This window comes from Peromyscus maniculatus, chromosome 20, assembly GCF_049852395.1.
Source record: "Peromyscus maniculatus bairdii isolate BWxNUB_F1_BW_parent chromosome 20, HU_Pman_BW_mat_3.1, whole genome shotgun sequence".
Lineage (NCBI taxonomy): Eukaryota > Metazoa > Chordata > Mammalia > Rodentia > Cricetidae > Peromyscus > Peromyscus maniculatus.
Genome location: NC_134871.1, coordinates 70,836,136 through 70,850,404, shown reverse-complemented (window position 1 = coordinate 70,850,404; position 14,269 = coordinate 70,836,136). Strand labels below are relative to the sequence as shown.

Genomic DNA, 14,269 nt, shown 5'->3' with positions numbered 1-14,269 from the left:
GACTTTTGCTTCTGCCGGGTGACCGGGTGACCCGGCTGACAGCGAAGTTCAGACGAGCTAGTTCTGGTGCCGCTGTAAGGTCCCAGTGAGACAACTCGGGAGGACTCTCCAGCCACACTCGCCCACGGTGACCTCTCAGCAGCCGGCACTCTGTGACCACTGCCTGCCCCCAGAGTGCAATCGCTGTCTACCTCAACAGTCTCCAGTCATTCTTTACCACTTCATACTTCACTACAGCCAAGCGTGAGAGTGTGTATGCGTGTGTGAGCATGTGCCCATGAGTGTGTGCTTCTCCTCAGGCCACCGCCACACTTAAAGAACAAGTTTCTTTTGCCTTTCCTGGTAGACTTTGAATCCCTTGAGAGCAAATCAAATTTCTCTCTTGCCTCTGACATGCAGCAGCATTTGCACCCCAGAGGGCTGGGAGCCCTCAGAAGACACGTGATCATGTGATCTGCCTGGCAGGCCTGTGAAGACTGGGGAGTCGGCAGGCAGGATATGAGAGGCACTTGTGGCCGCCCTGAGTAATTCCCGGCTCTCAGAAGTCTCCCCCTCCCTGTCTGGGCCCCGCCCGCCCGCCCGCCCGCCCGTCCTCGGGCCCCACCCACTCACCCACGATGGAGAGGATGACCACCACGAAGTCGAAGATGTTCCAGCCGATGGTGAAGTAGTAGTGCCTCAAGGCAAACATCTTGAGCACGCACTCGCAGGTGAAGAAGATGACGAAGACCAGGTTAATCCAGTAGAGGATGTTCTCCATCTGCTTGCTCTGGGTGTCCGTCTCCACCATCATGGTCACCATGTTAAGGCAGATGAGCATCATGATCACAATGTCAAAGGCTTGCTGAGTGACGAAATCAAAGACGATTCCCTGGATTTTGTTCTGCGAAGGAAAGATAGGCAAGTGTTCACGGGAAGTGTCCACGGCAACCTTTAGACCCACAGAGCCGCTGCCCAGCCCTTCCTGTGGCCCTCGTCGCCTGCTCAGGGACTGTGGCCGGCGTCCCGAGTATCTGTCAGGGGCCTGACAGCCTGCATCAGGGTAGCTGGGCTCAGCGAGTCCTCAAGCACCATCCTGCTCTCCTGGGCGCATGACTTCACCACACGGGAGGCCTTCTTCCTGGCCAGCTGCTGCCTTCGTCCTGAATTCCTTCCTTTCCGACACAGGGAGCAGGGAAGCCGGGCCCCAGCCTCCGTCACCATCTCCGCTCACACTTCTTCACCAGCTCTCCTGATGACTCCTGAGAGTGCCGACTTACCATGCCCTCCCTGAGCACCCAGCTCATTCCTCTCCCTTGTTCATCTCGGCTCTGAAGCCACAAAGCTGAGGGTCGCCCTTGTCTCTCTCAGCCCCAAACACAGTCAGTGGCTTGGAGGCAAGGTCTCCCTCTGTGCTAGGCCTGGCCTGCAACTCAACGATGCGGCCCATGCTGGCCTGGAATTCAAAAGCCTCGGACTCCAGTGTACTGGGACCACCGGCCCAGATCTGAGCGGACGTGCGTGTGCGTGTGCGTGTGTGTGCGTGTGCAAGCGTGCATGCATTTGTAATGTTTATAATAGTTATTTTACAGATTTGTTTACATTTAATGTGGATGCATGGTATGTGTACATGTGTACCCGGAGAGGAGACCGTGGCCTCGGGTCCCTACAGGTGGTTGTGAGCTGCTGACAGGGTGCTGCAAGCAAACCCTGGTCCTCTGCAAGAGCAGTCCACGTTCTCAGCTGGGCCATCTCTCCAGGTCCCACGATTTTCGTACTTTAACGTGGAATGAAACCGGCTTGGCTTCCAGATCCAGGGAGCTTGGGAAACAGTCTCTCCTGTTCTCTGTAGTTTCACTGCTGGCACCAGGTGCAAAGCCTGAACGTGAAGGAAACGGCAGCATTCTCGCTCTCAAAAGTTCCAGAGTGGCGGCTGACTGGACTGGAGAACACCCAGGAGAGGAGTGAGGCCTGTCCCGAGACCAGCGAAGGAGCAGGACCTCCCGAACATGGGCAGCGCCATCCCGGCGGCCGGGGTCCAGCTGGCACAAAGGAGGAGCCAGCTCTCGCTACCTCCCCTCTGCTTCCTGGTCATGGGATGTAAGCGGCCCTGCGTACATCCTTCCTGCCACATGTTTAGGGCACAGCAGCTGAGAAAATACTGACCAAACCTTAATGCTCTTGTTATCTGAAAGATGATCTCACTATGTAGCTCAGGCCGCCCTCTACCTTGTGACACTCCTGCCTTGGTGCCACCATGCCTGGCTACCAAATCCTGAACAGGGAGAGGAGGGCCACTTTCCTTCACCTTTGGCAGTGTGCTGCCGCACAGGAGGGCTCCCAGCCCAGGCCAAGCACTAATAAACCGGCTTCACCCCGGTCCCTGGCTGATGACGTCTCATTGAGTTGTGGATGGGGATCCTCTAGGAGAGGACCAGCAGGCACCACCAGGCAGCCAGCCAGTCACTTCTCTCTGCTTCCTCCGCAGTGACCCTAGAGTGTCCTCTCCACCCAGATGTGCGGCCAGCCTGCCTGTAGTGGGGTTAGTTTAAGATGTGCTACATTTGCTTATGGAGCATTTGTTTAATGATGCAGAGATGTGTTGCATTCTTTTATGTTGCATTTGTTTAACCCTGTGAAGCTGTGTTACTTTGTCTGTCTTAAATACCTTATGGTCTAATAAAGAGGTGAATGGTCAATAGCAAGGCAGGAGAGAGGATGGGCGGGGCTGGCAGGCAGAGAGGATAAACAGGAGGAGAAATCTAGGGAAGAGAGTGAGGAGCGAGAAAAGGAGGAGAGGATGCCATGGGCCAGCCACCCAGCCACAGCCAACCACAGAGTAAGAAGGAAAGAAAGATACATAGAATAAAGAAAGGTGAAAAACCCAGAGGCAAAATGTAGTTAAAGAGAGATGGGATAATTTAAGAAAAGCTGGCTAGAAACAAGCCAAGGTAAGGCGGGCATTCATAAGTAAGAATAAGTCTCCAGGTTTTTATTTGGGAGTTGGGTGGTGGGTCCCCAAAGAGTTAAAAAAAAAAACTACACCTGCCCAGAGTACTTACCAAAGGGCGGGGGATGGGCTTCTGGGGTTTCTTGGAGCCTAGCTTCTTCATGGCGTTGTAGTACTTCTTCTGCTCCTCCGTCATGAAGATGTCCTGACCTCCAAAGTAAAGGGAGGATGAGGGAAGCAGAATTAGAACCGGCTCTGGTGGCTGGACCGAGCGCCCACGGTCCAGAGGATGGACAGGCTCTCCTTCCAAGGTCAGCCTGGGGGAGAGCGCTCCTGCAGGGGTCGCTCCTGCAGGGGTCGCTCCAGGGGCAACTACCCAGTGTCAGCTTGGGCGTCTGGGGTCTGCCAGGCCATGCAGTGAGACAGGACTGTCCGACCACAGGCTCTCGGGGCAGGACGTGGAGAGCAAGGGACCAGAGGACAGTCACACCAAGGGGAATAAAAATGTATTGTTTTGTGATCCTGGATGGCCTGGAACTATGAAGAGAGATCTATCTGCCTGCCTCTGCCTCCTGAGCACCGGTGTTAAAGATTTGTGATAGGGCACTCACTTTTGATGAAATTTCACATTTGGAACGTGTGGTTCTTTCGACTCACCAGACAGACTGAACGTATAAACGAGAGTAAGTCTGCCATCCAGTTTGCTCTGGAAGAACCATGACCCATGTGGGGCAAGCGAGGGAATGAACCCCGAGGGCTTCGAGATCCCACGGGGCTACGGGTCCCAGGGGTCACGTGACATGCCCTGTCTCTCACCACAGCCCTCTGGTGGAAAGCCCCCCAGGAGTGGCCTCGGGAACGCAAGGAAGCAGGGAAACGTTTGGTAAACCACACACTGCCAGATTCAGCCCCACGCCAAGGGGGTTGGCTGGGGCGCCCGCCGGACACAGGGGCCAGCGCTAGGGTGGGGTGGCGGTTTAAGCTTCCGAGAAAGACAGATCTGCTCTACAGACGAGGCCAGAGCGCCTCTCGTCTGGGTTGACCTCTGGCCACTGGCAAGGAGGGGAAGAGACCTATCTTTTTCTTCTGTTGATTGAAGTTGTCAATGATGACGCCGATGAAGAGGTTGAGGGTGAAGAAGGAGCCAAAGATGATGAAGATGACGAAGTAGATGTACATGTAGATGTTGTCCTCGTATTTGGGCTGCTCGTCCGGCTGTGGAGGGAGAGGCACTCACGTCAGGTCAAACACGCCAAGGCTGCCAACCCTGCTCTCCCTTCCTGAGGCTCGCAAACTGGGGGCGGAGGCCTCGTTCTCTCTGCTCCCCGGGTCCACCTGTCCTTCCTGGGCACCGTCACTTCCAGGGATCAGGGACAGGGAAGCGAGGGGGAGGGAGGGCTCCTTCTACCCTTTCCCTCAGGGGCGGGCCTAAGGGTGGTCACCGCCGCCGCCAGGGTCAAGTGAACAGCATGAACAGCCATGCAGAGCCCGTGTGCAAGGAGGAAAAGGATCTACGGACAACAGGACAAGCAGTCAGTGTCCAGAGAGACACTTCAGGTCCTCCACTCTTCCCTTGACGGTCTACCATGCAGTCGCTTTCTGTCACTTAAGACGGTCACGTTTCACCACCCGTGTCCTTACCTTCCGGGAATCTACAGCTGCGTACATGATGTCCATCCAGCCTTTGAAGGTTGCCTGGGAAACAGAGCCAGTCATTAGACTGTGCCTGGTAGGGAGTGGTCGGGAGTCAAGGCGGGGTCCTGACGGCCAGGCTTAGGTTTGGCAAGAATACAGGATGGGCAGGTACAGTGTACGTGGACACAGGAGTCGCTTTACCGAGGAAGATTCTAAGCAGGCTCTGAGATTCCCTGAAAATAACACCAAATCGACCCAGACAGCGCTGACTGGACTGACGTTTGCCTGCAGGGCCTGAGCGCGGAGCCCATGGCGACACTGGGGACCGTCCACTGGAGAAGTTGGACCGCCACCAAGGAGTCACTCTTTCGCCGGGAATCCAATAAGCAAGGGTCTAAAATCCCCACAGCTGCACTAAGCAGGCAGACTGCAGGCTTGGAACTCATCCTCACTAAGACACTAGGCAGCCCTGTGACCGGCTTCTTCCCAGGCGGCCTTCTCTCCGTCAGCTGCTAGAGCTGGCGTGACGTAGAAAACACAGTCGGCCTGACAGTCACCAGCTGTGCAATGCTGCAAGCACAGGCCTGTGCACACCGGGAGTGAACACGAGCGGCTGGCTGCATGCACTGGGAGTGAACACTTGCACGAGCGGCTGGCTGCACACACTGGGAGTGAACACTTGCACTAGGGGCTGGCTGCACGCACTGGCGGTGAACACTTGCACGAGCAGCTGGCTGCACACTGGGAGTGAACACTTGCACGAGCAGACACTTGCACTAGGGGCTGGCTGCACGCACTGGGAGTGAACACTTGCACGAGCGGCTGGCTGCACACTGACTCTCTGGCGCCGCTCCGATTCCAGTCATAAGCTCAACCTATTTCTTCTTTAATTAGCTAACTATTTTGTGGTGCTGGGGATTGAACCTAGGGCCTTGTCCATGTTAGGCAAGGGCTCTAAACCCAAGGAGTGCCAACTTATTTTATGTGCATTGGTGTTTCTGCCATGGGTCCCCTGGAACTGGAGTTACAGACAGTTGTGAGCTGCCATGTGGGTGCTGGGAACTGAACCCAGGTCCTCTGGAAGAGCAGTCAGTGCTCTAACCACTGAGCCATCTCTCCAGCTCCCAAGCCCCAACTTCCTAACCTGTGACAGGCCAGCAAAGGCACCATCATGGGACAGGAATGCAGAGCATCCCAATAACTTCCCTTCTGCTGCATCGAACAGTGAGTGTGTCTCATGGTTAGCTGGGCTGGGCGCTTTGCTGCACTATTACATTTAAAACCAACAACAACTGAATGACACAGGCATGGTAATAACAAAATCATGGAATAACAGTTACCTTAATTAACTGTGTGCTAAGCATTGTGCTGAGATATTTTTTAATCACAAATTCTCTTAATAACTAGACACGGTATCGTTATCTAGATTCACCAGAGGGTCACAGAAGTTGAGCGATCCGTTTCGAGTTACACATCCAGGACACGTTAGTGTGCCAGCTCCACCCCTGCCCGAGGCAAAGCCTCACCAACTCTCCCTGCAGCACAGTCTCATCCAACAAATGGTCCAAGCATTGGTGAGGGGGCAAGAAAGCGAGGGACGGCAGAACGACACCCCCACCCCCACCCACGTCCGGGGCTGAGCTGCAGCCCTGGCCAATCCTTAGTACACCTCAGCAAAACTGTCCCCAGGGCTTCCTACTCTATCAAATTGGCCTCTGAATTCATCATCTCCCCTTTAACTGCACACTCTGCCTCGGGGAGAGACGGTCCGTCTAACACGGACCTGATGCTGTGACCCTTAAAGACAGGTCCTCATGTTGCGGTGACCCCCCCCAACCACAAAATCATTCCATTGCTACTTCACAACTGTAACTTTACTACTGGTAAATAACACTGATCTGCGACCCCGTGGGGGTCGGGACCCCCAGGCTGAGAACCACCGCTCTAGCACCTTTTCCCACTGCAGCATTTCTAGGGGCCGCTCAGCAGGTTCTCCCGTGAGATCAGGGAAGCCAGGGGAAAGGTATTTCCCCGAAGCTGACTTGGGGAAGGCACGGTATCAAGAGCCCCGGAGAGTGAGCCTGACTCTGGGAGCAGGGTTGAGAAGGTCATCTGCGCAGTCACACTCACCACCTGCAGAAGGGCCAGGTACCCTGCCCCCACATTGTCAAAGTTGATCTTCACGTTCTTCCACCGGATCTCCGTGTTGTTGCCCTCCATGAGCTTTTCACAGTCAGTTTTATTGTTGACGATTTCAATTTCAAACCGGATTTCAGAAGTCTCATTAAAGCAGTAGTGGTACTTTCCCGCGAACAGGTTAACTCCCATGATGCTGAAAATCAGCCAGAAGATGAGACACACCAGCAGCACATTCATGATGGAGGGGATGGCGCCCACCAAGGCATTCACCACCACCTGCATTGGAAGGGGGAGGGAGGCTGCTGAGTGCTGGCAGGAAGTGGAAAGGCACATTCTTTTGGTTTCCAGGAGGGGAATGATATTTCTGTGGCTTTTCTGGCAAGGAAACACTATTTTTTTTTTTTTTTTTTTTTTTTTTTTTTTGCAACTGGTGTTAACTGGACAGGTCCACAGGCAGGACCCCAGATGTCTAAGTCTCTGTACTATATTTGAGTAAATTTTAATAAGTTGTGTTTTACTTCAGTTTATACAAATTCCCCTGCTCAAGCTGACTGATTTTTTTCTAAGCACCAACCTGGGACCAGAAAAAACGATTTCTTAGTCCAGTCTCCCTCCTTTTCAACTGACCAAATACACCCCTCAGGGAGATCTGAGCAATTGCAAGTGAGAAGCCTTTCAACAGACATTCCCCCTCTGAAAAACAAGACACAATTGTTCAGAGTCAGAGTGCCGCCCTCTGGGTCAGCACCGTACGGAGTCTTACAACTATGCAAGGCAGTTATCTCTTTCAGGCAACAGCTGAGCATGCAGATTTTGCAGGCTCAAGGAAGAAGAAAAAGCTATATTCCCTCTACCAAACAGTTTCGATAAATCAGAGCAGACGCGAGTCTCCCTCAAGGTTCTTGGCTGCTCTGCCGCTGCCTTCTTACGCCTCTGCTCGGTCCAGGCCTCAACTCATTCTTCACAGTTTTAGAATTCAAAATGGCTTAAAGCTTTCTGGATGATTTTGGGTTAGATCACTGCTCTTGAAACTAAAAAGACTGGCATACTGTTGAAAAAAATTAGTAAGTAAAGCTCAGGAACTAAGTTAGAAAAACAAAGAGCCTTTAGGAGTGGAAGTTTCCTGGGTTTTGCATTATGCTGGAGGCAGCCAGGCGGCACCTCCCATTGCATCAGTTTTTGCCCGGCTCCGAGCTTACGAAGTAAACATTGGCGGTTGTGGGGCAACAATGCCTTGAGCAGAGCTGCTGAGGCCCAGAGCGGCTGAGGCCCAGACAGGCTGTCTCGACAGCTTCAGCCTCAGACTGTACTCATGGAAGACATGGCCGAGAAGACATCTGCTCTGCCCCATGCTGAAAATAGCTGGCGCCTCTCTCCCTTCTAGATCATTCATTTTGTGATTCTCCAATTCATGCATGAAGGTGTTTAGACTGGAAGGCAGTTGTTTCTTAACTCTCAGACCAAGAAATCTCTTATAGACCAAATAGTCAGTACTACAAATGTCTAATCCTTCAAGCAAGGGCACCCAGAATTCTTTATTCTGGAGATTCTCCATGTTATTCTGTGCACTTATTAAAAGTGCTGGATAATCGGATGTGACTTTTACCTCCTCACTCTATAGTTTTCACCTTTTGGTGGGAGCATCAAAAAGCCATGAAATGTGGAAAGGAACAGGAAAAGGGGATGATCCGCAAATGGACAGCTGCTTCCAAACAGCAGGAGCAGATTTGGCCAGGTTGCGCTAACTCATGTGTGTGGTAGCATCGTCACAATGGAGCTCGGGCGCACCATGGTGTGGGGCAGAGAGCTGCTCCCCCCGAGGGGGGGGGAGCCTGGAGATGCCGGATTTTCACGGCCAGCCAGCCTGTCGTCTGCTCTGTGAATCCTTCCCACTACAGGGTGTTGCCCAGCTCCTGTCAACCTCGGTCTGTGCTGGTCTACAAAGGTGCCCACATGTTACAGTAAACTACAGGTACCAGATACTTAGAGCAAGGGAGAACTAGCTAACCAGGGGTGATCTCTCTGAACCTTTGTTTCACAAGTCTGCGGCTAATCTGAGCCTCACTGCTCACAGGATACAAAAATCCTATCAAATAAGAGGTATCTGTAAAATGTACTTTTCCCTCAGTGCTGGGACCTGAACCAAGGCCTCACACATGCTAGGCAAGGGCTTTTCCTCTAAGCATAGTCTTGGCCTCTGCAGTGGAGTTTTATTTTATTTTTGTTTTTTGGTTTTTTGCAGCAGGGTTTCTCTGTGTAGTTTTGGTGCCTGTCCTAGAATTCACTTTGTAGACCAGGGTGGCCTCAAACTCACAGAGATCTGCCGCCTGGCTCTGCCTCCTGAGAGCTGGGATTAAAGGCGTGCGCCACCACCGCCTGGCATAGTTTTATTTATTAATCACAACTACTGGAAAACTCCTCACCTTAGTTTTACAAATAAACCAGTCAACAGGTTTGGTGGAATTTACTCATGGCCTCTCTCTGCTGTGGACACTGGACACTGAGTGCTAAGCTGTGGAGCAGAATGAACTGTGCTCCCGAAGGACTGGCACCGTGGTGTTCTCAACAGCCACAAGGCAAGAAACCAGGCTCCCCTCTCCTGGACAGTACCCTCCTAATGACAATGTTCTCACTTGATACACTGCATTGCGCCCTCTGCTCTCTGGGTCCGTCACACTGCCCTAATCATGATGAAATCTATCACTGGTAGAAGCTAGATTTCTACAGCTTAGACACAGAATCAAGGCTGAGTTCTAGAAACCTGTAAGACAGGTTACATTTTTTGAAGGCAGCTTATACTTGGCGACTGATACAAATATAACTTAGTTGATGAGAAAACCCCACTGGATGTTAATGCTTACATTTTTACCATCCCCAGACTGCCCAGGACACTACTCTCGCCCATAAAACTCTGCAAAGTCTGTGAGATAGCTTTGAGCATCTGGCAGAGGGAACATGGCTTTAATGAGAACTATGTACCAACAACAGAGATGCATGCATGTTTCACAGCGGTAAACCCCTCGGAGTTAACAGCAAGGTCTGAAGGGTACACACTATGGAGGAGAGAGAGGCAAGGGACGGCTGTTCCTTTGCCAACAGCAGGGCTGTTGCCATTTCTGGTCTTTGGTTTGAGGAAGGAGAGGAGACTGACGTGAGTACCCCAGGACAGCTAGGGTGACATTCCCTTCAGGTGAAGGGCGGAGCCTAGGACCGGAGCAGCACAGTGACAGTGAAGCCCATTTGCGTGGATGATGGCCAGTGTGTCACGGTTTCTTAGCTGAGTTTTAGGTGGCATCTTGCAAAGGCTGGCATGTTGAAGAAGCCAAGCTACCGAATGAAAACATACACCCCATGGGAAATCCTACTTGAACAAACACAGGTACTGCTGGGTACCTTGCTGTACATGTAGCTGGCATGTATCTTGCAGATACTCTTCCTGAGAAGGGCTGGCAGGCCCCAGGGCAGGTCCTCTGAGCTCTCTTCGCTTGCCCAAGAGACCAGTTAGTACTGCCGCTGACGGAGAGTGGCATCTCTGCCCCTTCCCCACACTGAGGACTACTGCTTCAACTTGCAGCTTTGGGCTCTCAGTGGCCCATATATATATTACCTTAACCAAAAACAGCTAGGTAGTTTAAAAATGAAACTCCCTCTTGAGCTGATCATCTATTCTGGACTTTGGGCTTCTTATCTACTTGGGAGTTGGCAGGTCCAAGTTTTGGGGGGAATGGCAAATGAGAGAGAGGTGAGGGAAGATAGGGAAGGAGTGAGTGGCGGGGGGGGGGGGGGGAGGGGGAAGGGGAGGTCACCGGAAGGATTCCTGCATCTGGAACTCAAACCACTTTCTCTGAGCAAATGCCTCCAGCTGGTCCATGACGACTGCTTTTGACACAGTGACAGGAATGAACAGCCAGATGGAGAGATTTCCTAGTGCCAGCTGGGCATGCTGGGGGCAGTCTGTAGGCAGTGGCGACCTCCTTTAGGAGGCCCGGGGCCCTTGTTAGGGACTCAGCTCAGTACTGCAATCGATGCCTTTGAAGGAATGGTCGTGGCTGCGCCCTGTCCAGAGGCTTCCCGCCACCGGGTGGACTATTAACTCTAGAACTACCCAGGCTTATTCTCTTATGGAAAACTCGGGCAGGTGGGGGAGCAGAGACAGGCATCTTAGTCCTGCTTCTCACACCGTGGCCATTTCCATCATCGACGGAAGCAGCACACGGTAGGAACGGTGTCTGGCTTACCCACACGCTGGGACCTCTCTTACTCGTGGGAGCAAGACCTAGAATTCCTCTTCAATTAGAATAAAGTTATGCCCTGGAACTGCCCTTCCTGCAGAAGGCTTCCGGAGGGCTACTGAAGGTTCACGTTTAGTAAGCGGAACCGTCACTGTGCTACAGAATAAACTCGAGGCAGACAGCATTTGTTTAATACTCTAAAATAATAAAATTCCTAAGACCCTGCAAGAGTTTCACCTTCCTGTACAGCTGTGGACTAGTGGCTAGGGTCACAGAGGACGGACGGGCACAGCAGCGCTGTCCTGGTCTCCGTCAGTCTTACGTCACGTGGACCACTGCAACTGCTCCATTGTCATGCCTACGCTCGGACATGTGCACATTTAAAGACATCCTCTGGCTTGCTCTCCTGCATGTGTGCAACGTCTAAAGTGAAGTGAGCTTTCTTGGGCCCCGTAAGTAAACCGGCCCCTCTGATTGGCACAGGGCAGCTACCACCACCAAACTGGCTGTCCGTGTGGTTTTCTAGAAGACAACTTTTTAGCGTGTGTGCACACATCTGTGCACACTAACAATCATTAAAACCAAAAGAGACAAGAAAGGGCGTCAAAAGAGAAGGCCTTGTTTCTACATGGCAGGTGACAAGCCCTGCGTGTCTGGACTTGGGGAGTGTATCTATCGTCCAAGTAGGAACAGGGAGGGGTCTCAAGAAATTTCAGAACTAGCTGATATGCAGTCACCTCGCATTGTCTGCTGTTCTGATGGAGTGAGACAGGGACCACAGAGCGTGGGCGGGGGGTAGGGGTGAGGAGAAAGCTTCGCCATCAGACAGAGGCTGCCAGTCCTTATGGGACTGGGCTGAGAACAACAAGGTGCAATAAGAGGAATCAGAACAGAAAGAAAAGCATCTCTTCTCCCGGGATCACGCCGAATTCTGCTCCCTCCGTCCCCAGTTCCAAGCCTGCCACCCTGTCTCCAGGGCCCTCCTTGGCTGCTTCCTCAGTGACCTCAAGGCCACAGGCCCCATCCGGCTGCTGCCCCTACCCAGCATTCTGCCTGCCTTCGACCTATGCTTTTCAGTGGGTCTCTGGATTAGAATTCCCCTTCTTTGCACCTGGTGATTCTCCCTATAAATCCAACAGCCCAGAAAGCCGCCCCGAGTGCTACGGTAAAGCCAGGCCAGATGAGAGGAGCCAGTGTTAACGTGTTCTGCAGCCGCACAGTGTTGGGGGCGGGGCCGGTAGTCATGTGATGAGGCAGCTTTAATGCAACTCCCCTGCACACGGGGGGCAGGTGCCAGGGGGAAAGTGGAGAGTCCAATCAGCGGCTGCATCACAGAGTTTGTGTTGGAATGACCTTCCCACCATGTGATCAGTTCTAGCATGCTGTAACAGTTTCCATTGGCATGCAGAAGGATCGGCTGCTCTTAATAGCTTACCCTCATCCCTTCAAATCGTGATAAGGCTCTTAAGGGTCTCAAAGCTCTTAGGGTCCTAAGGGACTTTATGGCACCTAGTTCCGAGTAGCCCAGGGCATTAGCTATAAGGCTGACTAAAGAGACCTACACGGAGACAGAAGAGAAAAAAGAAAAGAAAAAAAAAAAAGAAAAGAAAAGAGAAGAGAAGAGAGGTTCCGGAGTGTTAGAATAAACCCCTAGCACTGATTTAACAGCCCGGGGCCCCAGCAGAGGAAGTGGGTGACACCGGCTGCCTACTTCAACTTGACTCAAACCTGGAAGGAAAGGCGTTTGAGAGAGGAGGAGAGAAACAGGGGGAAGAGAGGGTGAGGGGCAGGCGGCAGGACACACGCAGTTGGAAAGGGGAGAGGGAAGGGGGGGGAGGAGGAGGAGGAGGAGGAGGAGGAGGAGGTCCCACTGAAGGAGCCTGAAGGGACGACAAGAACCTTACCCTCGCCCTTTACAGTCTGCGGCTCCCAGAAGTTCCCATTAAATTAAGCCAGACAAACTTAATGGTACCTATGGAAAAGAATACAGATAAATACAGACACTCCACACCAGCTGCCCCTCCTCAGCTCAGCCACCACGGAGTTTCCGACAGGGACAAGCTCTCTTATCCTGGTTGACAAGAAATCATTTGAGAACGGGATGAGCCACTACATTAACAAAGGAAGCATGGTCAGTAAGTTCCACAGGTGACTGTCTTTCCCAGGAGCCTCCTCGGTGGGATTCTGGCTACTTACACAGTCCCCTCTCGGTCTTAACTATAACCTCCATCTTTTAAGCCCAACTGTCACCCTTCGTGGCCACGGGAACCAAATCCATACTTATAACTTCCCTTCCAGATCAGCTCCAAGTGTACTGGCCTCTGCCAGTTCCAAGACAGTCTTTGGTTATTCTCCTCCTTAAACTAATAACTGGAAGAATTCCCGGGGAGAGGGTCTTCTGCTGTCAGTGGTAGCTCGGAGGCCAGGATGAGAGGCACACTGCTAACCTGGGCCGGTGCTCGGTCTCCCTGGGCAGGCTATGGAGACCTATCTCCGGCATGCAGGTGACATGGCAGTATTTCAACACATCATCAATGTCTGAACCGCCCAGAGCTGAACTGCTGACATCCTGGCGTGAAGACCGCAGGCCTAGACTCAGGTCAACACCTCCCTGTTCCCAAGAGCAAACTTACCTTGCTCCTATTATCAGGATGACTCTCAAAACTGGGTACTAGCCTCACCCAGAGCTGCCTGGGCTTGACCTGAGCAAGATGGGGGCCTCCTTGGGGGCACTGAACATACCTTCACCCAATCATATCTGAGAATGTCGGAGCCTGGGGTTTCTCATAGCAGCCTTTTTCTCATGTCAAGGCCTATTGTATCTATACATGACTCTGGGATGGGCTAAGATATCCCCTCTACCGGAGTGGGAGCTATAAGTCTACTTTGATTAACGTCTCAAAGCCAGAGCCAGTGAGAAAAGAGAAAAAAACCTACAACTTAGTTTCATCTGCTGCTTTTGGTCTCTTCCTTAGCTTGTTTTCATTCTGTGTCTCTGAAGTATGCATTTGTGCACACACACAGATACCTCTTTCTGCGTGGTTTGGAACTGGAGATTAGACCCAGGCCTCGTGTATGCTAGGCAAGTGTTTTATTACTAAGCTACATACATAAACATTTAAAAAACAACTTTTTTTTTTTTTTGGATACAGAGTTTCTCTGTGTGGCCCTGGCTGTCCTGGAACCCAATCTACAGACCAGGCTGGTCTTGAATTCACAAAGATCTGCCTAACTCTACCTCTTGAGTGCTGGGATTAAAGGCCACCGAGCCTGGCTATAATTTTTTTTTCTTTTTAAATAAGAAGACATTTTATAATTCAGTACCAGGATTAGT

General features: G+C 52.1%; 1 protein-coding gene across 4 annotated transcripts in view; it reads right to left on the bottom strand.

The window, feature by feature from the left end:
• The window catches only part of Scn8a (sodium voltage-gated channel alpha subunit 8), a 182,578-nt gene that overhangs the window by 7,467 nt on the left and 160,842 nt on the right, over positions 1-14,269 (bottom strand). For 2 of the 4 annotated variants that reach the window (XM_076556860.1, XM_076556861.1), the window contains exons 21-26: positions 12,371-12,493; positions 6,695-6,979; positions 4,571-4,624; positions 4,007-4,144; positions 3,042-3,146; positions 613-883 (exon numbers count right to left, since the gene is read on the bottom strand). In XM_076556860.1, the coding sequence (XP_076412975.1) occupies positions 613-883; positions 3,042-3,146; positions 4,007-4,144; positions 4,571-4,624; positions 6,695-6,979; positions 12,371-12,493 (976 nt within the window). The remainder of the gene's footprint in view (positions 1-612; positions 884-3,041; positions 3,147-4,006; positions 4,145-4,570; positions 4,625-6,694; positions 6,980-12,370; positions 12,494-14,269) is intronic. The other 2 variants (XM_076556863.1, XM_076556862.1) reach the window with 1 other exon arrangement.